Source organism: Chlorocebus sabaeus, chromosome 10 (assembly GCF_047675955.1).
Source record: "Chlorocebus sabaeus isolate Y175 chromosome 10, mChlSab1.0.hap1, whole genome shotgun sequence".
In the NCBI taxonomy this organism is placed as follows: domain Eukaryota; kingdom Metazoa; phylum Chordata; class Mammalia; order Primates; family Cercopithecidae; genus Chlorocebus; species Chlorocebus sabaeus.
Genome location: NC_132913.1, coordinates 48,362,444 through 48,386,584, shown reverse-complemented (window position 1 = coordinate 48,386,584; position 24,141 = coordinate 48,362,444). Strand labels below are relative to the sequence as shown.

Sequence of the window (24,141 nt, the reverse complement as noted above, 5' to 3'; positions counted from 1 at the left end):
GGATGAACTGTACTTTGAGTCTCATTTCCATATCTGATTTAGATAATGTTTAGATGAAAACTTTAGAGTTTAAAGTTGATGCTGGAACAAGGTAAGTCTTTTTGGGGCTTTTGGGATGGAATAAATATGTATCACGTACATGTATCTCATATATTTTGTATGTGTGCAGGATATAAATCTGGGGAAGCCAGGGGTGAAATGCTATGATCTTAAAGTGTGTGCCCACCAAAATTCATGTTGAAACTTAATCCCCATTGTGATGGTATTAAGAAGTGGGGCCTTTTAGGAGGTATTAAGTTATAAGGGCTGCTCCCACATGAATAAGATCAAGGCCTTTATAAAGGGGGCTTCACACAGAGTTCAGTCCTTTTTGCCCTCCATCCCTTCTGCCATATTAGAATACACTGTTCATCTCCACTAGATGATGCAGCAATGAGGTGCCATCTTGGAAACAGAGACTGGGCCCTCACTAGACACCAAGCCTGCTGGAGCCTTGATCTTGGACTTCTCAGCCTCTAAAACTATGAGAAATAAATTTCTATTATTTATAAATTACCTGGTATAAGGTATTTTGTTATAGAGTACAAATGGACTAAGACACAGAGCATGTAGTACGTATGTTTATGAACAAAAGCTCTGGTTATCACTGAAGCCAGATCTCTCAGTCTTTTTTCTAGTTCATTGTAACCTAGGACTCAGGTGTTTATGAGAAATCAGTATGGCATCTCCATTGAATCAAAAACATTCCTGTCAAGCAAACAAAACAAAACAAAAAAACCAAGCCCTGGTTGTTCAAAGTTTACAAAGAGACAAAATGGACTAAATGATTAAAGATTAATGGCTATTAAAAGTTATAAAAATCACACACCTTTGTCAAAAAATTCAAATAACAAAATGACCACTACCACCAACACAAAAAAAATAATGTACAAGTACGTACAGACGTGTACAAAGTAAAACGTGGCAGTATCCTCCTTTACTTTGCCTTCCATTTTTCCTCAAGGGTATTTTGGTATATACCCTTTCAGAACTCCTGTATACATGTGTGTATATGTATCACACTTTTTCACAAATGAGAACTATTCTGCAACCAAATTTTTCAACTTAGCAACACATTATCATCATGTGATAATTTCACTAAATACTACATACCAAAATCAGTTTTATTTTCTTTATCTCATTTAATCCTTAAACCAACCTTCCCAGGAGACTATTTCCCACATTTTACAGATAAGAAAATTGAGTCTTAAAGAGGTACAAAATAATCTGCCGAGGCTCATTGCAACCTCCACCTCCCGGATTCAAGCGATTCTCCTGCCTCAGTCTCCCAAGTAGTTGGGATTACAGGCGCCCCCTCCCCCGCATCACACCTGGCTAATTTTTGTATTTTTAGAAGAAACAGGATTTCGCCATGTTGGCCAGGCTGGTCTTGAACTCCTGACCTCAAGTGATACGCCTGCCTCAGCCTCCCATAGTGCTGGGATTACAGGCGTGAGCCACTGCACCCGGCCCCAAGTATCAATTTTAATCTTAACTATTAAGCTTTCCCAGTAGATAGTCGAGCTAAGACTTGAATCTAGGCTTGCCTGAATACAAAGCCTAAGCCCCTAACTAACCACTATGCCACATCTTATAAGTACCTCTAGCTCACATGAGGCCCTCTCTTGCTATATATTCTCTTCCTAGGTAATCTCATCCATGCTAGTAGCTCGAATTTTTCTTCTAGCTTATGAGGCCCTCTCTTGCTATATATTCTCTTCCTAGGTAATCTCATCCATGCTAGTAGCTCGAATTTCTTCTTCTAGTAGCTCGATCTAGCTTAGATCTCTCTTCTAAGCTATAGATCTATGTGGTCAACTGTTCCGGGGAAAGCACTTCAAATATTCAAAACTGATGATTTCCCCCCATTACCACTCCCTCTCATCTCTCCTCTCTACCCCCGAAAAGTCTGGTTCTTTGCTAGTATTCCTTTTCTTGGTATATGGTGCTCTTATCTATACAGAAAGCTGTGACCATCTTTGACATCTATTTGTTCTATAGCCAATCCATTACCAAGTATCAATCTTTTTTATTTATTTATTTATTTATTTATTTATTTATTTATTTATCTATCTTTTTGAGATGGAGTCTTGCTCTTTTAGAGCTCTGTCTTGCTTGCTGGAGTACAGTGGCGTGATCTAGGCTCAATGCAACCTCCACTTCCTGGGTTCAAGGGCTTCTCCTGCCTCAGGCTCCCGAATGGCTGGGATTACAGGTGCCCACCATCACGCCTGGCTAATTTTGTATTTTTAGTACAGACAGGGTTTCACCATGTTGGCCAGGCTGGTCTTGAACTCCTGACCTCAAGTGATCTGTCTGCCTGGGCCTCCCAAAGTGCTAGTATTACAGGTATTGGCCACTGCGCCTGGCCCCAAGTATCAAGTTTAATCTTAACTATTAATATCTCTTAAATCTATTACCACAACCTTAATGGACTGTAGCAATAGCCTAACTATTCTCTAGCAGCCATTGTGTTCTTTGCAAAATGCACATGTAATCATATTACTCCATACTTTTTTTCTACCCCTTACCCTTGTCCCCCAAAAAGCCTTAAATGGCTTCTTACACTCCTAGAATAAAGAACCAAAAGTCCTTAATATGGTCTCCAAGTCCCTACTAAGAGCCTCTGACTCTTCTCATTGCACTATTTCCCTTATACTTTAAGTTCTTTTAGGCCAATGGGTCTTTATAATGCAGGCCCTTGTACTTAAAAAACCCTCGAAACCTGCCCTTTCAAAAATCACTATATAATGATAATCTCCGACCTGCTGGATTAGGTCAAGTCTCCAACAGACATTCTAATAGCAATTTACCTTTCTTCTTGATACTCTGATCAGAGTTTCAAGCTATATTTGTGAGACTGTTTGATTAGTCTCTGCTTTACTAGACTGTGCCACCATTCCATGAAGCAGGAAGCAAGCATGTCTGTTTGTTTATCACTATAGATTTAGTACTTAGTACAGTTCCGGACACATAGTAGGTGCTCAATATATTTTTGAATGAATATCTTAATTCTTTATTAACCAATCTCCTTGAATATATATCCTACATACCTGACTAAAAGTTTCAACAGGACATATTTCTGGAAGTAAAACCTTGGAAGAAAGGATACAAATATTTTTCATTCTGATAACGTGGAAAATGAATCTACTGGCAAAGTACTGACAATGTAAACAAAGAAATAAAGCTTTGATCAGAAACCACCTGGAGCACCTTTATTCTAATACCAGTAGCTTCCTTAGGAAAAAACCAGAATGAACCACTTTACCCCATCAACACTTTGGATAGAGTATATATGTTGTTGGGGAAAAAAAAAGAGTGGTAAACCATAATGAGGCCATTTACATCTTATGTGAAAATGAAGGATTTTTTTTTTAACGTAGTACCTAAAATAAAGGTATTTTATGCCTTTTGCAATCCTTTAAAATATGTTTTACAAGCTTTTAGAGGTAACATAAGCCTTAGGTTAAAGCTTTACATTTCACATGGGTCAAGACTAGCTCCTGAATAAAGCAATCTGACAACAAAACAGTCCTGATCGCTTAACATTTATTGTCAGAAAAACGTTAGAGAAGATCTGTAATTTATGATAAAAAGACAAGCCACAGTCAAATTTACTCTTATTTTAGGCCTTCTCTTCAGCCTTACTGGCTAGTCAATAAGCTTAGCAAATTGGATGGTTTTAAATATTATGTATCCTTCACTTTTCTTCTCAGTACAAAGAAAAAGCAATTAATATAACATAGCATCTGAATCATTTTATAATTAAGGATATTGCTTCCTTCTATGTAAGACTTTGTCAGTTTTTCTCTTTTAATCAAGAGGGGGCAAGAAGAGAAAAATTCCATTTCAAATTTCTTTTCTCAACAAAGAGATTTCTATTTTCTGATTACATAACGCAAAGAATCTTGGGACAAGCAGGAGAGGCCAGCTGCAGGTTTTCTATAACCTAATCATTTATGATTATGGTAATCTGACTTGTAGCAATCAGTTTTAACATTTTCAGATGTTTTAATTACTTTTATTACTGATTCTTCTCTTGGAAAGATGGTCAAAGAAGCAACAGAAATTTCTCCCATGCAACAGTGGCAGAAATTGATGACAAGTAACTTGGTATGAGTAACAAACTGATTAAATATTTAATTCCATATTATGGAGTCTTGTGATACCTGAAACTCTCCAAGCAATTTTAGACTAGTTAGCTAAAAGATGTGGCAAGGACTGCTAATTATTCCCCATATCCATTTTCTTTCTTTCTTTTAGTAATATAGAGTTTTAACAGGGCACATGGTCACCCAGTTAGAGGATATATTTACTAGCCTTCTTCACTACTACATGTGATCATGTGACTAAGTTCTGGCTAGAGGGTGTGAACAGAAATAATCTGCACAAATTTTGGACAACATCATTAAAAGAAAGCTGTCTGCTCTTCACTTCTCTTCCCCTTCTCACTGGCAAGGAAATAAGGAGAGCAGCCACTGTGACTTCAGAGAGGGAAACCATATTTTAAGAATGGTAGAGCTGCCTTACTAGCCCTGTTGTATTCACTTGTGGACTGCTACAAAAGAGAGAACTTTTATTTTTTTATTTTTTTAAATTAAGACAGGGTCTCGCTATGTTGCCCAGGCTGGTCTTGAACTCTTGGGCTCAAGCAATTGTCCTGCCTTAGCCTCTCAAAGTGCTGGGATTACTCACGTGAGTCTTTGTGCCAAGCAGAGACAAAAGTCAACTTTTATATTTACGCACTGTATTTCTTAGTCTCTTTGTAACAGCTTATCCTACATAATAACCAATTCAGGGGTCAAATCAACTCTACCACCCTATATTCGCCATAATAATCTTTTGTCTTATTCTGTAAGCATATTAAAAGTTGTCTGGTCAGAGGCTATTGTGATTAAAAGATTCCTCTACTTTAGAATGAACAGAAGACCTCTTAGTGTGGGTATGTATGAATGCTTACGCATGCCAAGAAATGGAATAAGCAATATTTGACTGTGAACCCTTTAAGTGCATGCTCTGTTTTATCTATCTTTTAATTGCTAGCACATATGATGTCTCTGGCACATGATAAACTGAAGGATGAGTAAAGGAAATATTAAATATTATACTCTAGCCTCTTTTGGTAAAAAGCGATGTATAAGTCACAAAGAAAGGATTCATCCAAGAAGACAGGAGACTATATTAAGTTATTCATAGCAATGGGAAGAGAACAGTTTGAAAACCTGGAATGAGCTATGACTTAGCTAGGTTAGTATAACGAATATGGTCTTTGGTCTGATAAACCTAGTTTCAGCATAGATTTTGCAACTTAGATTGGAAAATCAACATTTCTGAGTCTCGGTTTCTTCGTTTGAAAATAAAGCTAACAATGCATACTTTCGTAGGGCTGTAACACCTGTAGAATATGTTCATTCATTAAATGTTAATTTTCCTTTCTGATTTATGAAGTAATATGAATTTAAATGTTGAAGGGAAGAAGATTGCTTCTGTGTATCTGAGATTAGTGCACTGCTTCCATGTATCTGAAATTGTCTGGTATTTTAGTATGGTCTAGAATGAGGGCTGTACCAGAGGATAAGCTAAAAAGAGCCATGTTTTAAGACTAGAGGTTCTAAAAAAAACAATTTAACAGCATGGTGGCAACAGAGCCTAGGTATAACAATGGAAAATTTGGTCTAGAACTAAAGGAGAAAAACACTATTTAGGGGCCAGGTAAAATAAATATACTTCGTGATCAATAGCAGGACGCTAGTAGTAGGAGGAGAGATTATTCTTTGAAATTTATGTAAAGTAAATTTAGGGTAAATAAAAGGTGGTATTATTCCACACAGCAGCTTATTAAACTCATTACTCTCCTGCAATGGTACAGGTGAGAAAAAATGGTGAATATGTAAGTTCAGGTCTGGATATTCAGTTTAATGTGCCTTCCAAGTAGCAGTGAGATATATGGGTCTACAGTTCAGAGGGCAGGTCTGGACTAGGAATATAAATTTAGGAGTTAATTGTCACAGATATCTCAAGCCACAGGAAAAAAAGGGAAGGTTCATATAAGAATAGAAAGTAAGGGCTGGGCGCAGTGGCTCACATCTGTAATCCCAGCACTTTGGGAGGCTGAGGTGGGCAGATCACTTGAGGTCAGGAGCTGGAGACCAGCCTGGCCAACATGGTGAAACCCTGTCTCTACTAAAAATAAAAAATTAGCTGGGTGTGGTGGCGGGTGCCTGTAATCCCAGCTACTCAGGAAGCTTAGGCAGGAGTATCACTTGAACCCAGGAGGCAGAGGTGAGCCAATGAGTGCCACGCACTCCAGCGTGGGCAACAGAGTGATACTCCATCTCAAAAAAAAAAAAAAAAAAAAAAAAAAGAAAAACAGTTTTAAAAAGGAGGTGTAGTACAAGGTATTGTCAGGTATTCATGATATGAGGTAGGTTTATATGTGCAAACCTGAAAGACGATTGACAATTTTTGGCAGAGAAGTTATAGACAAGAAGTTTGTGGTCAAACATTTTTTTCAAATTCTAGGCCTACTAATTCTACTAACTTAGTAGCTATGTGGTTGTGGGCAAGTTACTTCATCTCTCTGCACTTAATTTTCCTCATTCAAAAAATGAAAATAATACTTCCTCTTAGATTTATACAAGGATGAAATAATTGTAAAGCTCTCTGGCAAACAAACTTCAATAAATCTCAGTGATGATAATGGAGAAGATGATGACATTAAAACATTTAAAATCTTTTTCAGATTAGAATGATTCCATTTTTGAAAAAATACGATTCACATACTCTGAAAGGATATATACCCCATTACTAACAATGGACAGCCCTAGGGAGTGAGGGAGAGGACTATCACTTTATATTCTGTACATCTTGTTTACTCAAAAAAAAAAAAAAAACGTGGTGCTTTTGTAATTTAAGCCAATAATACTTTAAAAATCACTTATCTCTTTTATCTTTACCTCCCTTATCAATTTGGAATGCTTGGATGTCTTTCCTGAACAGAATGCTCCTTAATGGATACAGCATACTAACTTCTCAAAGAAAAGCTTCTGAGTCTCAAATTGCAGTGAACTGGAAGAAACACTGAGAGAAGAACTGACTTGGAGTATAGACAGCTGAGTGGTAAAAGGCTGGTGAGTTTGTATAAACTGATGAGTGACAGTTGAATAGCAATAAAACATGGCTACTAAGATAATCTAGGCTAGGCCAATTCTTTTTTTTGTAATAGAGTTTTAAAAAATATGTTAAAATATATATCAAATAATTCACATTGTTGTGCAGCCATCACCACCATCCACCTCCAGAACTTTTTTGATCCTTCCTAACTGAAACTCTATATCCATTAAGCACTAACTCCTCATTCCTTCCTCCCTCTCAACCGTTGGCAACTACCCTTCTACTTTCTATCAATTTGACTATTCTTAGTGTCCCACATAAGTTTAATCATACAATATTTGTGCTTTTGTGACTGACTTATTTAACTTAGCATAACATCTCCAAGGTTCTACTTTGTAGCACATGTAAAATTTTCTTTCCATTTTAAGGCTAAATACTACTATGTTGTGTGTATATGTTATGTGTATATACCACCTCACGGTTATCCATTCATCTGCTTAAGAACACTTGGGTTGTTTCTACCTTTTGCCTAATGTGAATAATGCTGTTCTGAATCTGAATGTACAAATATCCAATTGAGTCCTTGCTAGCACTTATTCTGGGTATGTAACCAAAGAGTAGTAGGATTGCTGAATCATATGGTAATTCTATGTTTAAGTTTTTAAAGAATTGTCATATCATTTTCCACAATGGCTGCATTATTTTACATTCCTACTAGCAATGCATAAGGGTTCTAATTTCTACATATCCTTGCCAACACTTATTTTGCTTTTTTGAATAACAGCCACACCAATGGGTGTGAAGTAGCATCTCACTGTGTTTTTAGTAATGAATAGGGATGCTGAGCATCTTTTCATATGCTTATTGGCCATCTGTATAACTTCTTGGAGAAATCTCTAAAGTCCCTTGCCCATTTTAAATCCAGGTTTTGTTGTTGTTGAGCTGTAGTTCTTTATATATTATAGATATCAATTTCTTACCAAATATGATTTGCAAATATTTTCTCTTATTCTGTGGGTTGCCTTTTCACTCTGTTGATAGTGTCCTTTGACACACAAAGGTTTTAATTTTGATGAAGTCCAACTTAACTATTTTTTCCTTAGTTGCCTGTGTTTTTGGTGTCATACCCAAGTCACTGCCAAATCCAATGTCATAAACCTTTCCCCCCTATGATTTCTTCTAAGTCTTTATGGTTTTTACCTCTTGCATTTGGGTCTTTGATCTGTTTTAATTTTTGAATATGGAGAAAGGCAAGGGTCCAATTCATGAAAATGTGATGTTTCCATATATTTGTGTCTTATTTAAATGGCTTGTTGTTAATTATCGAAACACAACTGATTTTTGCATGTTTATTTTGTAACTTTACTGAATTTGTTTATTAGTTCTAACAGGTGGGATTTTTTTGGGGTGTGGAATCTTTAGGGCTTTCTATACTTAATATGTTGTTTACAAACAGAGATAATTTTATTTCTTCCTATCCAATTTTATGCCTTTTATTTCTTTTTCTTCCTTAACTGCTCTGTCTAGGACTTCCAGTACTATGGTGAATAGAAGTATATCCTTGACTTATTTCAATCATAGACAAAAAGCTTTCAGTCTTTCACTCGGGAGTATGATGTTAGTTGTGGGTTTTTCCTATGTTGGATGATCTTTATTTTGTTGAGTTCGTTTCCTTCTATTCTTAGTTTGTTGGGTGTTTTTTAAAATCCTAAAACAGTGTTGAATTTTATCAAATGCTTTTTCTGAATCAATTGAGATGATCATGTTTTTTCTTTTCAACCCTGTTAACGTGGTATATTGCATGGTATATCATGACTAATTTTGTATGCTGAACCATTACTGCATTATAGGAATAAGTCTCACTTTGTCATGGTATGTAATTATTTTAATATGCTGTTGAATTTGATTTGCTAGTGTTTTGTTGAGGATTTTTTGCATCGATATTGTCTTAGTCTGTTTTGTGCTGCTATAACAGAATACCTGAGGTTGGGTAAATTATAAAGAACAGAAATTTATTTCTTCACAGTTCTGGAGGCTGGGAAGGCCAAAACCAAGACACCAGTATCTGGCAAGTCCAAAATCAAGACACTAGCATCTTCCACACAGTGGAAGGTATCATGTGGCTGAAGGGCAAAGAGAAAGGGCAGCAGGAGTCAAACTGACCATTTTGGAGTAGCATTAATTATGCCCATGGGGGCAGAGCCCTCATGGCCTAATGATCTCTTAAAGGTCCCATATCTTAATATTGTTATACTGGCAATTAAATTTCAACATGAGTTTTGGAGGGGACAAACATTCAAACCATAGCAAATATTCATAGGGGATATTAGTCTGTAGTCTTCTTTTCTAATAGTGTCTTTGGTATTAGGGTAATGCTAGCCTCATAGAATGAGTAAGGGAGTGTTACATACTGTTCAAGTTTTTGGAAGAGACTGAGAGGATTGGTATTAATTCTGCTTTAAATGTTTGGCAGAATTCACTGGTGAAGCTATCTCATCCCAGGCTTTTCTTTGTTGGGAAGTTTTTGATTACTGATTCAACCTCCTTACTAGGTAAAGGTCTATTCAGATTTTCATTTTCTTCATGATTCATTCTTAGTAGTTTGTATGTTCCTAGGACGTTTTACTAGCTTATCCAATCTGTTGGCATACAATTGTTCATAGCACTCTTTTATGATATTTTTAACTTTTGTAAAGTTGGTAATAATGTCCTCATTTTCTTATTTTAGTTATTTGTCTTCCCTCTTTTTTTAGTCAAGCTAACTAAAGGTTTGTTCTTGATCTTTTCAAATAGTCAACACTTGTTTTTGTTTTCTCTATTGTTTTTCTATTTTTTATTTATATTTGTTTCCATTTTTATTATTTTCTTATTTATGCTAGTTTTGGGTTTAATTTGTTCTTTCTCTAGTTTCTTCAGGCATAAAGTTAAGTTACTGATTTGAGATCTCTCTTCTTTAATATACACATTTACAGCTAAACATTTCTCTATTAACTACTTTTACTGCATCCTTGAAGTTTTGGTACTTTGTATCTACACTTTTATTTATCTTAATATATATTCTAATTTCCCTTGTGATTTCTTTTTTGACCCACTGGTTGTTTAAGAGTGTTATTTAATTTGTACATATTTGTGAATTTCCCACTTTTCCTTTTGCTGATTCCTAGTTTCATTTCATTGTGATTAGAAAATATACTTAGAATGATTTCAATCTTTTTAAATTTAGTAAGTCATTTTTAATGACCCAATACATGGTCTCTCCCAGAGAATGTTCCATATGCCCTTGAGCAAATGTGTATTCTGTTGTTGCTGGGATATTTTACATATGTCTGTTAGGTCCAACTGCTCTACAATGTTGTTCAAATCCTCTATTTCCATACAGATCTTTGTCTAGTTGCTCTATCCATTATTTAAAGTGTTTAAAGTATAATACTTTAATTCTCCTACTATTATCATAAAGCTGTAATGTTTCTTCCTTCAATAGTGTCAATGCTTGCTTCATATACTTTGGAGCTCTGATGTATGATGCATATATAACTGTTAATATTTGCTTCATAAACTGACCCTGTTATCATTATATAATGTCCCTTTCCTGTCTCTTGTAGTAGTTTTTGTTGTTTTGTTCTTTTATTTTTGAGACAGGGTCTTGCTCTGTCATCCAGGCTGGAGTGCAGTGGTGCAAACATGGCTCACTGCAGCCTCCACCTCTGGGGCTCAACCAATCCACCTGCCTCAGTCTCCTGAGTAGCTGCGACTACAGGAGCACACCACCAGACCTGTTTTTTTTTGTTGTTGTTGTTGTTTTTTCTTTTGTAGAGATGGGATTTTGTCATGTTGGCCCAGGCTATTCTTAAACTCCTGTGCTCTAACGACCCACCTGCCACAGCCTCCCAAACTGATGGGATTACAGGTGTGAGCCACCATACCCGGCTTGGAACAATTTTTGATTTAAAGTCTGTTTTGTCTGATTTTAGTATATTCACTCGTGCTCTCTTTTGGTTATTAACAACTATATGAGTGTACTCCCTTTTCCACCTCTTTGCCAGCATCTGTTATTTTTTTGTCCAATTTTTTAATCAAGAAAACTATTTTAACTGGGTATGGTATCATCTCATACCCAGATGATATCAAATTGTGGTTTTGATTTCCATTTTCCTAATGATTACTATGGTAAGCATTTTTTAAAATGCCTGTTGGCCATTTGCATGCCTTCTTTTGAGAAATGTCTATTCAGATCTTTTGCCCATTTCAAAATTGATTTGTTTTTGCTGTTTCGCCATTGAATTGAGTTCTTCATATAGCCTGCTTATTAAGCCCTTGTCAGACAGTTTGCGAATATTTTATCCCATTCTGTAAGTTGTCTCTGTACTTTGTTGATTGTATCTTTTGTTGTGTAATATTAGCTGGATATAATACCATCTGTCTAATTTTGTTGCCTGTGCCTGGGCAAATATCTTTGCCCAGACCGATGTCCTAAAGCATTTCCCCAATGTTTTCTTCTAGTAGTCTCATAGTTTCAGGTCTTATATATAATCTTTAATTCATTTTGATTTGATTTTTATATATGGTGAGAAATGGGGGTCTACTTTCATTCTTCTGCATATGGTTATCTAGTTTTCCTAGCACTGTTTATTGAAGAGACTGTCCTTGAAAGCAATAAGGGAGGAAAACAATAAGGGAGAAAACCATGAAAATATCCAAAGAAAAACCACTCCAACCAAATGGGATAGTAAATGCAAAGGTTCTGAAATAGGAATATATTTGAAAAACAACAGGAAGCCCATGTGGTAGAAAGGCTGTGAGAGAATAGAGTGGTAGGAGATAAATGGAATGTCTGGTAAGGGCTAGACTAGGCTCTGCCTTAGTAGTCCATAGGAAGGACTTTGGTTGTTTTTCTTTTTTTGAGCCAGGGTCTCGCTCTGTCACCCAGAGTGGAGTGCAGTGGTGTGATCTCAGCTCACTGCAGCCTCATTCTCCCTCAACTTCCCAGGATCACTGGGCTCAAGCAATTCTCCCACCTCATCCTACTGGGTAGCTGGGACTACAGGCATATACCACTATGTCCAGCTAATTTTGTTCATCACTTTGGCTTATATTTTATAGAAATCACTGAAAAATTTTGAGTAGGAGACTGATATAATTAACATTTAAATATTTCTTTTTAAAAGGATCACTCTGGCTGTTGTGTAATGTGATTGTAAAAAGGCATCAATTATTTTTTCACTCTATGTTCAAGCTTTCTCCTCTCTCTCTGCTGTGTTATTACGCTTCCACATTGTTTCATTTATCCAACAAAAGAAAAAAAAATCTCACTAGTTATCACTCTATTTCTCTTCTGCACAGTCACGCTTTTAACCGCATGGTTTATACTGTGTTTACTTCTTCATTCCCTAATTCTCCTCAGCCTACTACAATCTGCCCTCCCCACTCAACTTAACTGCCTTCATAAATGTCAGTAACCTCCACATAGCCAAATGCAACTGGCTTCGCCAGTTGTCATCTTACTAGATTTCTTGGATATCTGGTACTGCTAACTAGTGCTTCCTTCTTGAAGCTCTTTTCTAATGGCTTCTATGATATTACACTCTTTTTCTATCATTTGTTTCTTACCTTGTAGAGTGGTTTTTATTAGTTTCCTTAATGATTTTTCCCTCTCTATGCCTATTCTTTAAAATATTGGTATTCTCCAAGTTCTCTTCCTATGCCTCTCAAATTGCTTAACCTATGTTCTGAATCTCCAGAGGCCAAGTGACTGATCTTCTCTCCTTCCTTCTCCCTCTCTCACTTCTATCCTTCAAATATTCCTTCAACCTATGCACTCTTAACTGGGAGATGTTATTCACATTTAAGGATACAACAAAATCCATTACTTCCATATCTACATTTTCCAATTCAGAACTTTTTCTAGGCCTAGATTCACATTTACAACCATCCATTGGCATTTTCACCTGTAAGCCTCACAGGTAACTGAAAATATTAACTAAAACCTATTTATAGATCTTATTTCCCCACCCCAAATTTGTACCCTCTTATCCATCCTTTGTTTCAGTCATCAGCACCACCATTAATCCAGTAATCTATTCCAGATACCAGGACACCATCTGAGAGGGTACCAGGCCTCAGATGTGGCCTGTATTCAGGTGCCCCTGTTTTCCATTTTGTCTCCTAAATAAACCTTAAATATTTTCCCCAATTCACCTCTAATGCTTAATTTATGTCCTCATTTTGATTGCTTGAAATGATTGCCATTCACTTTTTTAAAAAATTCAGGTATAACATATATGTGCATACATTTAGTATGTATGTATATTAATATATGTTATGTATCATATAACTACATGATTTTATATCAATACATATATTAAAGTGCATAAAGTGCAACTGGATAGTTGCCAGTTATATTGTTTGCTCTTAGAACTTTGCTTAGTATGAAATAGGTTCTTAATTTATATTTGTTGAGCTCAATTTCACATTGCTCTGTATACTATCTATCTCTATCTCACTGTCAGGAAGACTGTTCCAAAGCACATATTAACCCTTCGGTAACTTTTGACTGAAAAACGATATAGTACAAACTACTTAGCCATACTAATCTATCTTTACAGTTTCTTTTCCTGGAACATCCTATCATTCTCTTTGAAGCTATATGATTCCTTGTGGTACATGAAATATATCATACACTCTCTCACTTCTGAGTTTTTCTAAACATATAGTGCTCCTCCTGCTTCTTCCCCAGTTTGCTAAACTCTTCCTAATCTTAGCTCAAGTATGGACTCACATTGAACTTATTACCTGATTCTCACAGACCAAGTATCTCTTCTCTGTGCTCATGTATTTTCCTATGCTGATGTCTACTGTAGCACATAAAACACTATAGTAATAACTACCATCTTCTTTTCTTTTTTATTCCACTATATAGTAAAATATCTATTTTATGTATGATTTATTTGAACTTTTTAAAGTTTCTTTTTTTTTTTTTTTTGAGACGGAGTCTCGCTCTGTCGCCCAGGCTGGAGTGCAGTGGCGCGATCTCAGCTCACTGCAAGCTCCGCCTCCCGGGTTCCCGCCATTCTCCTGCCTCAGCCTCCCGAGTAGCTGGGACCACAGGCGCCGCCACCTCGCCCGGCTAGTTTTTTGTATTTTTAGTAGAGACGGGGTTTCACCGTGTTAGCCAGGATGGTCTTGATCTCCTGACCTCATGATCCGCCCATCTCGGCCTCCCAAAGTGCTGGGATTACAGGCGTGAGCCACCGCGCCCGGCTAAAGTTTCTTAATGATATAAACGATATTTTATTTATTTCAGTATTCTCAAAACTTCATTAAGGGCCCAGTACTTAGGAGGTACTCAATAAATGTTTCTTAAATAAATCTACCAGAATATTTTGAATTTAACATATAACAACACATATTATACATTTTTTCTTCATCCATTCTTGAGTACTTAACAAATATTAGCTTTGAAAACTAAATGTAAAAAATTTTCCCTTTTCCTTCTTTGGAATATATGCTAATGTGAGCAAAGGCTTCTTTCACAGCAGATAAGGGGTTCAACTCTCAATTGCTTACCAACGGCTAGTGGAAAAATAGGAGCTAACAGGAATTCCTGTTTCGGTCTTATCCAAAAGATATCTTAATACTCCTCTACAAGAAATATAGAATTGTCATGGTTTCTTAATGAATCTAAGAACAACAAACACTGAGTTTTTTGTTTTCTACAAAAGTAGTTATGTCTTAAACCTGAACTGAAAAAAATTCAAATTCTAAACTTCAGTTCAATAATTTTAGAAAGCCCTCTCTCATACTGTGCGCTCTTTCCTCCTATCCTCCCCTAATGAAGACTTACAGTCCATAAGTATTCATAAGTATTCCATAATGGAGTATTTTTTGTAAACCAAGAGGAGCCTCACAAAGAATAACGATGATTTCTGAAGAATGGAGGGAGTTATGAATGACAGCTAGTTTTATAGATTTATCAACTAGAAAGGAGAAGGAAATTGTGTAGTTCCTGTATTTAAGGAAGAAGTTAATAATTGCATGGCTAGCTGTGGCATTATGATTAGGTTTTTGACCATGGTTCCTAGCTCCTAACTCCCACAACTCTTGTTATAGTCTTTTGTTACAATGTTGCGGTGCTTCAGGCCTTCGAAGCAGGCCTCAGGAAACAGTCTCTCTCTCTCTCTCTAACCTTCTCCTGCCCTGCTCTCACTTGCTGAAGACAGGACTCTAATATTTAGACTATGGGTCATCAGGGGCCAACATATGGCTCAGGCCATTACTTTAGAGGGTGCAAGTGCAAGACCCATGCCTTGGCAAGTTATACACGGTGTTGGGCCTGCAGGTGCACAGAAGTCAAGAATTGAGGTTTGGAAGTACAGGGTGTACAGGGATAATTTTAAAAGCTGAAACTTTTAGTAAGTCATTAAAGATTTCACTGAAATAGTCTACTTTTAACTATTATAAAAAATGGAAGAGTATTATAAATTAATAACAAATTTTGTTCTTGAATATTTTAAGATTTGAAGTTTTCCTGCCAGCCAAATAACAACGTAAAAACTACCAAAACCAAACAAACGGAGACAGTGATACTTCTAACTTTGTCATAAAACTGTTTTTATAGTTATTTCCTCCTTATTTATTTATTTATTTATTTATTTATTTTTTGAGACAGAGTCTCGCGCTGTCGCCCAGGCTGGAGTACAGTGGCCGGATCTCAGTTCACTGCAAGCTCCGCTTCCCGGGTTTACGTCATTCTCCTGCCTCAGCCTCCCGAGTCGCAGGGACTACAGGCGCCCGCCACTTCGCCCGGCTATTTTTTGTATTTTTTAGTAGAGACGGGGTTTCACCATGTTAGCCAGGATGGTCTCGATGTCCTGACCTCGTGATCCGCCCGTCTCGGCCTCCCAAAGTGCAGGGATTACAGGCTTGAGCCACCGCGCCCGGCCTTTCCTCCTTATTTATAAATACTGATATTTTAAAATTATTTATGGAAGACAACATTCACAATCTTCCACAATCACCTGAAAAGGAGCCCATGAAATCAACTCTTCCTATGGGTGGCAATATTTTTAAAAAAACAACAAACAAAAACCTCAAATTTCATCCATTAACATATACCTGCATTTCTGTAATTATAGCTCTTCAGGACAATTTCTGACAATATAACATTTTTGATGCAAAAGGCTCTAAAATTCCATGTACCAAGATAAAGAATAACTTTCAAAACCAGAACCACACACCTTTTGCTGTAATTCTTTCACTGCAGAATCTCTATCCATGCATGCCTGCCGGAAGGCTTCATATGCTTTATTGAGTTGCTCGCCAATGTTTTTATCCATTCCTCTTTGTCCTGTAGCATCACTATAAAGGATGGAGTAAATGACAGGTCTGCAAAATAATGAGAACAATTTAGATAATTACTAAGTTACATAAATCTCATTTTAAAAATGCACCTTAAAGATAGTTCTATAAGGTTTATCACAAACATTATAGCACCAAATACTAAACATAAGTCTCATCTAAAATCCTGACTAGAAATCTTATGAAACCTTAAGTCCTACAATTTTTAAATATTTTTATTCTAATGTTCAAGGAGCAAGTGGGGCTCCAGTTCAGGAAGATGCTACTTTGAGAATAGTAATCTATAAACTTAACCTAAAAATGAGAAAATCTAAAAGGCCATTTTAAATTCTTTATTATGGAAATGTACAATAGGATCAGCAATGTGGGAAGAGATTTCGTTTTACTAAATGGACTCTTATTCCCACTTACACGGTGAATTCTTGCTACACTGAAATTAGAGCAAAATTAAATAGATAATAAATGTTTGTGGATGGAGTTCACACTGTTGTTATCACAGAGCAATTAAAATGTGTGAAAATGTTCTTATTTTAGCACAAAATCTAGGGAGAGTTGCTGTTGCATTGTACATTAAAAAAGAAAAATTACATCCCTTCAGTCCTACCCCCAATACCTATTAGTTTTCTAACTTCCCTGCTGTTTCTGAATACAGGTGATTTGCTCAGTGGAGGTAATTTGGTTTTATAATCTCAGTTCGCATAACATCTCTTAACGACATTCCTTTGCTCTGAGCAGAAGGCTAACTAATGACTCCGATTCTTCCTGTCCAACTGTAAAAACCACAACACAGGATCTTTCTGTTAATCCTCTAAAAGCCACAGACTAGACAAAGTTCTCTATCAGTTATATTGGGTACCAAGTTATTTCATATTTCTGAAAATTCTTCAAAATTTCAGTCTCTAAACTGTCCTAATATCTTTTGTTACATCTTTAGGCACACTTTTAAAATTTTCACATTTTCAATTGAGATACAATTCATATAGTATAAAATCCACTATTTTAAAGTGTACTGTTTGGTATTTTTTAGAATATTCATTATGTTGTGCAATCATCACCATCATCTAATTCTGGAACATTTTAATCACCCTCCCGAAAACAGTCCATACCTATTAAGTTAGTCCCAATCCTCCTCTTCCCCCATCTCTTGGTAACCGTTAATCTTTTTTTTTGTCTCTATGAATTTGCCTATTTTTGACACTGCATATAAATGGAATAATACAATACAAGCTTTTTGTGTCTGGCTTCTTTCAGAAAGAATAATGTTTCTGAGGTTCATCCATGATGTAGCATGTAACAGTACTTGACTCCTTTTTATGGCTAAATAATATTCCATTGTATGGATATGCAACATGTTGTTTATTCCTCAGTTGATGGACATTTGAGTTGTTTCCACCTTTCGGCTACTATGAATAAGGCTACTGTGCACATCTGTGTATACATTTTTGTGTGAACACGTTTTCAGTATTCTCAGATATACACCTAGAAGTGAAACTGTTGAGTCATATGGTAATTCTATGTTTAACTTTTTGAGGAACTGCCAGTTTCCACAGAAGCTGTACCATTCTACATTTCCACTAGCAATGTATAAGGGTTCCAATTTCTCCACATCCACACCAATACTTCTTATAGTCCATTTAAAAAATTACAGCCATCCTAGTGGGTGTGAAGGGGTACCCTATCAAGGTTTTGATTTCCAGTTCCCTAATAACAAGCATCTTTCCATGAGCTTATTGGCCATTTGTGTATCTCTGGCAATGTATCCATTTAAATCCTCTGTCCACTTGTAGTAAGTGGGTTATTTCTCTTTTTATTGTTAAATTTTTAAAGTTCTTTATATTTTCTAGAAACTAGACTGTTATCCAATACTATTTGTAAGTATTTTCTCCCATTCTGTAGATGTCTTTTTACTTCTTGATAGTGTCCTCTGACACACAATGTCTTTAATTTAAATACAGTTCAATTTATCTATTTTTTCTTTTGTTGTTTGTACTATTGGTGTTATATCTAAGGAACTGTTGCCTAATCCAGGGTCATGAAGATTTTCAACTGTTTCTTTTTAATAAGTTTATAATTTATATTAAAGTCTTTGATCCATAGTGAGTTAATGTTGTATAAGGTGTGAGGTAGGGGTCCAGATTCATTCTTTTGCATGAGGTTAGCCGATTGCCCTGGCACTATTTGTTGAAAGGGTTATTCTTTTCCCACTGAATAGCCTTGGCACCCTTGCCAAAAATCAACTGATCGTAAATCACAATGTTCTTTTAAATACCCACATGCAAGTAATCTTTCAGCCAAAGTCTTTCATTTTAAGATACTAAATACATTTTAAGTAATTTACATTTAAGTAATTTACCTGGAATAAAAACAACTCCACAGTTTTGGATAACAATGTCATCACTTTCTGAAAAACTGAAGAAATGGCAACTCTATGCATTCCACTTAGGAAGTTAGTTTCTACCGCTATCTCTGATAGATGAAAAAGTTGAAATCTTGTTAGGATAATTAACATTGCTAGGATCTCTGCCCAGACATAGACAATATGGAAACATAAGCAATTAGCATTAATAAAAAGCACCCTTTTGAGTATTTTAGACACTGCTTCATTCAAAAACATACTAAGGCTACTTACAAAAAATACATGAGATTAAAAATAAATATGCAAAGAGGAAAGAAAAAGTAAGTATAGGCAGTCACAGGGACTATAATATACTATAATATACTAATACAGAAGTTAGAGGTTTTAAGTAGCTAAGTGGCTAAGTTAAAAAGCCTTAAAAAGCTGCATGTCATGAAAAATTGTCAGTGTAAACCACACCTGTACTTTTAGATCTGGGACAAATAAGAGCCTTGAACTGGAAATCCAGCTAGTTCCTTGCTTTGCTCTATTACTGACTGACCCTTAGTTAAGGGCCACTAAATCTTTTGGGACCAAAGTTTCCTTTTCTTCAGTACAAAAAGGTGTTTGGACTCAATTTCTAAGAAACTTCCTTGTTCTACAGTTCTTGAGTTTATGAGTTAAAAATGCATGTCTGTTCCATCAACAAGATGCATTCTTGTTTTTAAAAACGTAAATGCAGCACTAAAAATAGCTGCATCGTCTGCAGGTAAATCACGTGGAGCCATCACTTCAGGTCCTTGCATTAGATTATACAAATGTCACTAAGAGAGGAGCTACTGAGTAAATTCCACACAGATGCGTCCTATTTCCTGAAATAAGAATGTATACTGAAGAAATAAGTTCCAGGTTGATACAAATAAGTAAATGATACTTTTAATTCCTATTTCACAACCAAGAAGGGAATTAGGTGTTAGATCAGCAACACCGACCAGAGTAAAAGGAAAGTCTCTGGGACTCAGCTAATTAAAATGGACAGATTTCAAATATTAACACCCTGAACTTTAAAGCCACTTGTTTCTTTCTTTATTTTTAGCATTTGTTAAGTATAAAATTAATTTAAGAGGCAGCTACATTTCAATTACATTTCAGTACCCCTTCCGCAATATTTGCCAGACTCCACGAGAATGCTTTATATTTATAGTAAACATGCTCAAACCTAAATCTCATGGTTAGGCTCATTCTCCAAACCCAGGAGACTGCTACAGCAACCTCTCCCTTGAAAACACTCTTGTAGTTAGGGTTTCGCTTTATTTCTGGATTTGGTTTGCTGGTTTCCTTCCATTACATGAGAAAAAAATTCTGAAATCCCAGAAGGTAGCAGGGTTAGCTCAACGCAAATCACCATCCCAATCTCGTCCCCTGCAATTCTTCTGGAGCATGGACACTCTCATCTACCCACTGTTGTCCCTCTGGCAGTAATTCCTTTTTTCCTACCCAGACCAGTGGTTCAGACAAGCAAAACTGAGGGCAGCAGGTTCTTGTCCCACCTATCCAGCCCAGTGATTGACCATGGTGTGCCTGTCCATGAAGAAACACCAGGAAAATCCCTGCTTCCTCTTTCATTGATCCCTTGGTTCAATAATGAAACTGTCCTGGAGTAGGAGAGGCAGCATGAGCAAGAAAGATAATTTTCCCCTCCTTTGGTAAAGCCTCCCAGCCCTAACAAAGCTTTGATTTTAATAAAATATATCCCATTACCCTTCAATTAGAACAAAGTATTTGCTGGCTTATTATGTGTAAGGCACCATATGGGGAACGGCAAGGGATTCAAATATAGTACTATCTTAAAGTTATGTATCTTTCACAAAGTATTTTCACCAATTCTTCATTTCCTATTACATATTAATATTCCTGTTTGACTGATAAGGCTCAGAAGGCTTAAATGACTTATCTATAGCTATAAAGCTGTGTTATGAACTAGATTAAATCTTTAAAATTCTTAGTTCAAGGATTGTTCATTAAAGCCAGCTGCAAAGTGCTCTCCCAAGGTGTTATGGTTAATACGCTTATTTGATAAAATATTTTGTGCCAACTATGAGCAGAAGTGTGCTAGATACCACTGATGCCGTGAGAACAAAACAGACATGAAATCTCCTCCCATGAAGGTACCATTAACTGTAACTTGAAGCATACAGTAGGTGAGTATCTTAAGATATCCAAAAGGCTATAGAGTTTGGAGAGGAAAGTTCATCTATTTATGAAGTTTAGGAAAGGCTTTGAGAGGTAGGTGGTATTTGAATAGGGTTTTGAAATATAGGTGGGAGTGATCTTACCCATTCCTTTTATTTAATTATCAAATGGCAGTCATCCTTTTTCAAACAGGTTTCCCACTGCGATAAGAATGTTTTTAATATTAAATAACATCAATTCTTTACTAAAACAGGCCAGGATTATATGCATTTCTTATGCATTGCTCAGGTTGATTGTCCTGATCAGGATAACCATACAAACCTGAGACAATTCTTAAGCATAACAATGATGGTTACTATAAACATGACAGATCAGGCTAAAGCTTTTCCCATGATGCCTGAAAGCAAGTAGGGGTGGAAATGAAAGAAAAGGCAAGTTCTGCAGCCTTGATTTTCTTTGTTATTAAGACAAAGAGTTTGGATAATAGAGTTTCCTTTAACTTTATAATTATATAGCATTACCAAACAATACAGAGCACAAAAACTTTTGCTCATAAATGATATCATATATTTAAAAAGAGTAGGTGCTTTGTCTTAATTTATGTTACAAATTAAGCCTTGATTGCAAACCAGTTGCTAGGGCATTTCATTTCAGAATGGTGAGAAGCAAGGAGTAAAGTTATATAGAGTGTCCTGGAAGTAAAGAGATGATATGATACTGTAAAAATATGTGATATGAAAAATATGTGATTACAAATAATACTGTGAAAATTACTGTGACTTTTGTTTATTCAATAACGTTTATATATTTCCTCCTAAACACTTCACTGAGAGAAAAAAAAATACAGGCTTTAAATTCAGACCCAAGATCTGCAATTTCCTAGCCATTTACTGAACTCTGAACATCAGTTTGCATATCATACATAGTTTGTAGGGTTACAATAAAAATTGAGACCATATATACAGTAAAAAGTAAAACTTAAGTGAGATCATATACAAAAGACGTTATTTGTTCCTCAATATCCATTCTCCCCTTCTCTTATAGTACTAATACTTCTGATTTTTAGCTCATGTGGTCATGTGACTATGTGCTAGTCATTGGCAAATGGGTGTAACTTCCATAACAAGTTTTTCCTTTCACCTTTTTCTCTTTCCCAGTTGGATGGAATGTTATGGTGACAAGCCACCTAGAACACTGTGATGCAGGCAACACTTGTTTAACTACTGCTTTGTGGGTCTCTAAAGGAGGAACTAACTGAGCTGTATCCTGATTGGTACAATGTTCAAGACTGGTTCAGTGCTGAACACACAGTAGGCACTCCTTTTCTCCCTGGGAAACAGAAAAAGTCATGGTCTTTGCCTTTTTCTCCAATTAAAGCTTATAATTGAGTGAGGCAGACACACATGAAAATAATTAGCCAAAAGGTCAATTACAAATGTTTAAAAAAAAGGTCTGGGCACATCTTCATAGAGGTCTGGGTAGCACAGGTATAAACATTTGTAGGACCTCACCCAATGGTTCACTAGAGATTTACGCATTTCATTCAAACTTTTACCTAAAAAGAAGAAGAAAACTGTTAAGCAAAAGGTATAAACAAGATAAAGGCTCAATAGAAGGAAGAATTAAAATAAGAAGGATTGTGGAAGGCTTCACAGAGGATCTGACACTTAAACCGGCTCCCAAAAGATGAGAAGAGTTTCAACAAGTAGAGAATGAATGGGAAAAGTACATTCATTCTGAAAGAGCAGAGGCCCTGAGGAGTCGTTAGTATGGTGCATTTAGTGATGGGCGTGAGTATTCTGTTTATGCAAGTCTAGCATGTGTGCAGAGATGATACAGAGGTGAGGGTGCCAAAATGAGCTACAGTCAGGGTCAGCACATATGACTGTGCTGTACTACAAAAATCCTAGGGAAGACCATACGTAAAGACCATGATTGGAATGGCATCCCATAGAGCTGTAGAGTACACTGACCACATAAACCACATGCAGCAGACTCAGTTATGGCTAGACTATAGCAGATCCCGAATGTCACTCTAAGAAATTTAGTCCTTAACATGTTGACACAAGGAGTAAGGAGAGGTTTTCAAGGAGATGATAGACATATTTTAGAAAGACAGAACAGATAACAACACAGACTACAAACTAGTGAGGGAGACAAAGTGAGGCTACACCACAGGCAACTATTGCTGTATTCCAGGTAAAAGATGAGGGCTTGAACTAGAGCAGGGGAAATAAAGATGAGTGGATTCAACAGACATTTCAAGAGTAGAATTTACAGGATTTGATGGCCGACTGGATGTGCACAATAGACAAGAGGGCAACAATTCAGGTACCTGTGACTGCAAATCAATTGGCCTGAAATGGGACCTCGGAATCTACATTCTAACTAGCACAGTGCCTCAGGTGATTTTGTTGCAGATGGTTCACCAGCCATTATTTTTCAAAACACCCAGTAGAAAGTGGTGATAGCCAGACATAAAGAGACAGAAACAAAATATTCAGGAGAAGGAAGATACTGAATCCAATTTTGGACAACAGTGCTAGAAAAGACATCATAATAAAGAGGAAAAAAGCAACAACTGTATAATTATCTATAGGAAAAAATGAAGACTAACTATGCCTTCCCTATTGTTTGTATTCTTGAAGACTTGTTTTTAATATCCCCTGATACTAGTACATCCTTGGATGGCCAATTAGGCCAAAATCGTTTTACCAAAAAAAAAAAAAAAGAAAAAAAAAGAAAAAAACTACATTTTTGAAAAGAAAACAATAGAGAAAAGCACTACGCATTATTGCACCACCTTATAGCACAAGATGTACATGTTTTTCCTATCAAATATAAACCAAAAAAGAGGACAGGCCCACTTATTATTTATTTGAAGGAGGTCAGAAGGAAAACTAGAAAATGCATAAAATAGTGTATGACACTTAATGTCTGTTATTTTATGTAAAAAGACTATTAATAAAAGATGTAGAAATGTTATCTAATGCTCTGCTTTGTTAACATTTATACGCTGTTAAATAACAGGAAAAACAATTCTGGCAGAGTATTTGATGCAAGATTTTCCTTAAGTATCTTCTACTCTACCAGATTTATAAATAAAT

General features: G+C 36.2%; 1 protein-coding gene across 4 annotated transcripts in view; it reads right to left on the bottom strand.

Moving 5' to 3' along the window:
* TANK (TRAF family member associated NFKB activator) overlaps nucleotides 1-24,141 on the bottom strand; it is a 103,465-nt gene that overhangs the window by 38,826 nt on the left and 40,498 nt on the right. For 3 of the 4 annotated variants that reach the window (XM_007965139.3, XM_073019757.1, XM_073019758.1), the window contains exon 2: nucleotides 16,386-16,533. In XM_007965139.3, coding sequence (XP_007963330.3) covers nucleotides 16,386-16,484 — 99 coding nt within the window. In that variant the 5' untranslated portion in view covers nucleotides 16,485-16,533. Of the gene's footprint in view, nucleotides 1-16,385; nucleotides 16,534-18,859; nucleotides 19,142-24,141 lie in introns of those variants that run through there. The other variant, XM_007965140.3, reaches the window with a different exon arrangement.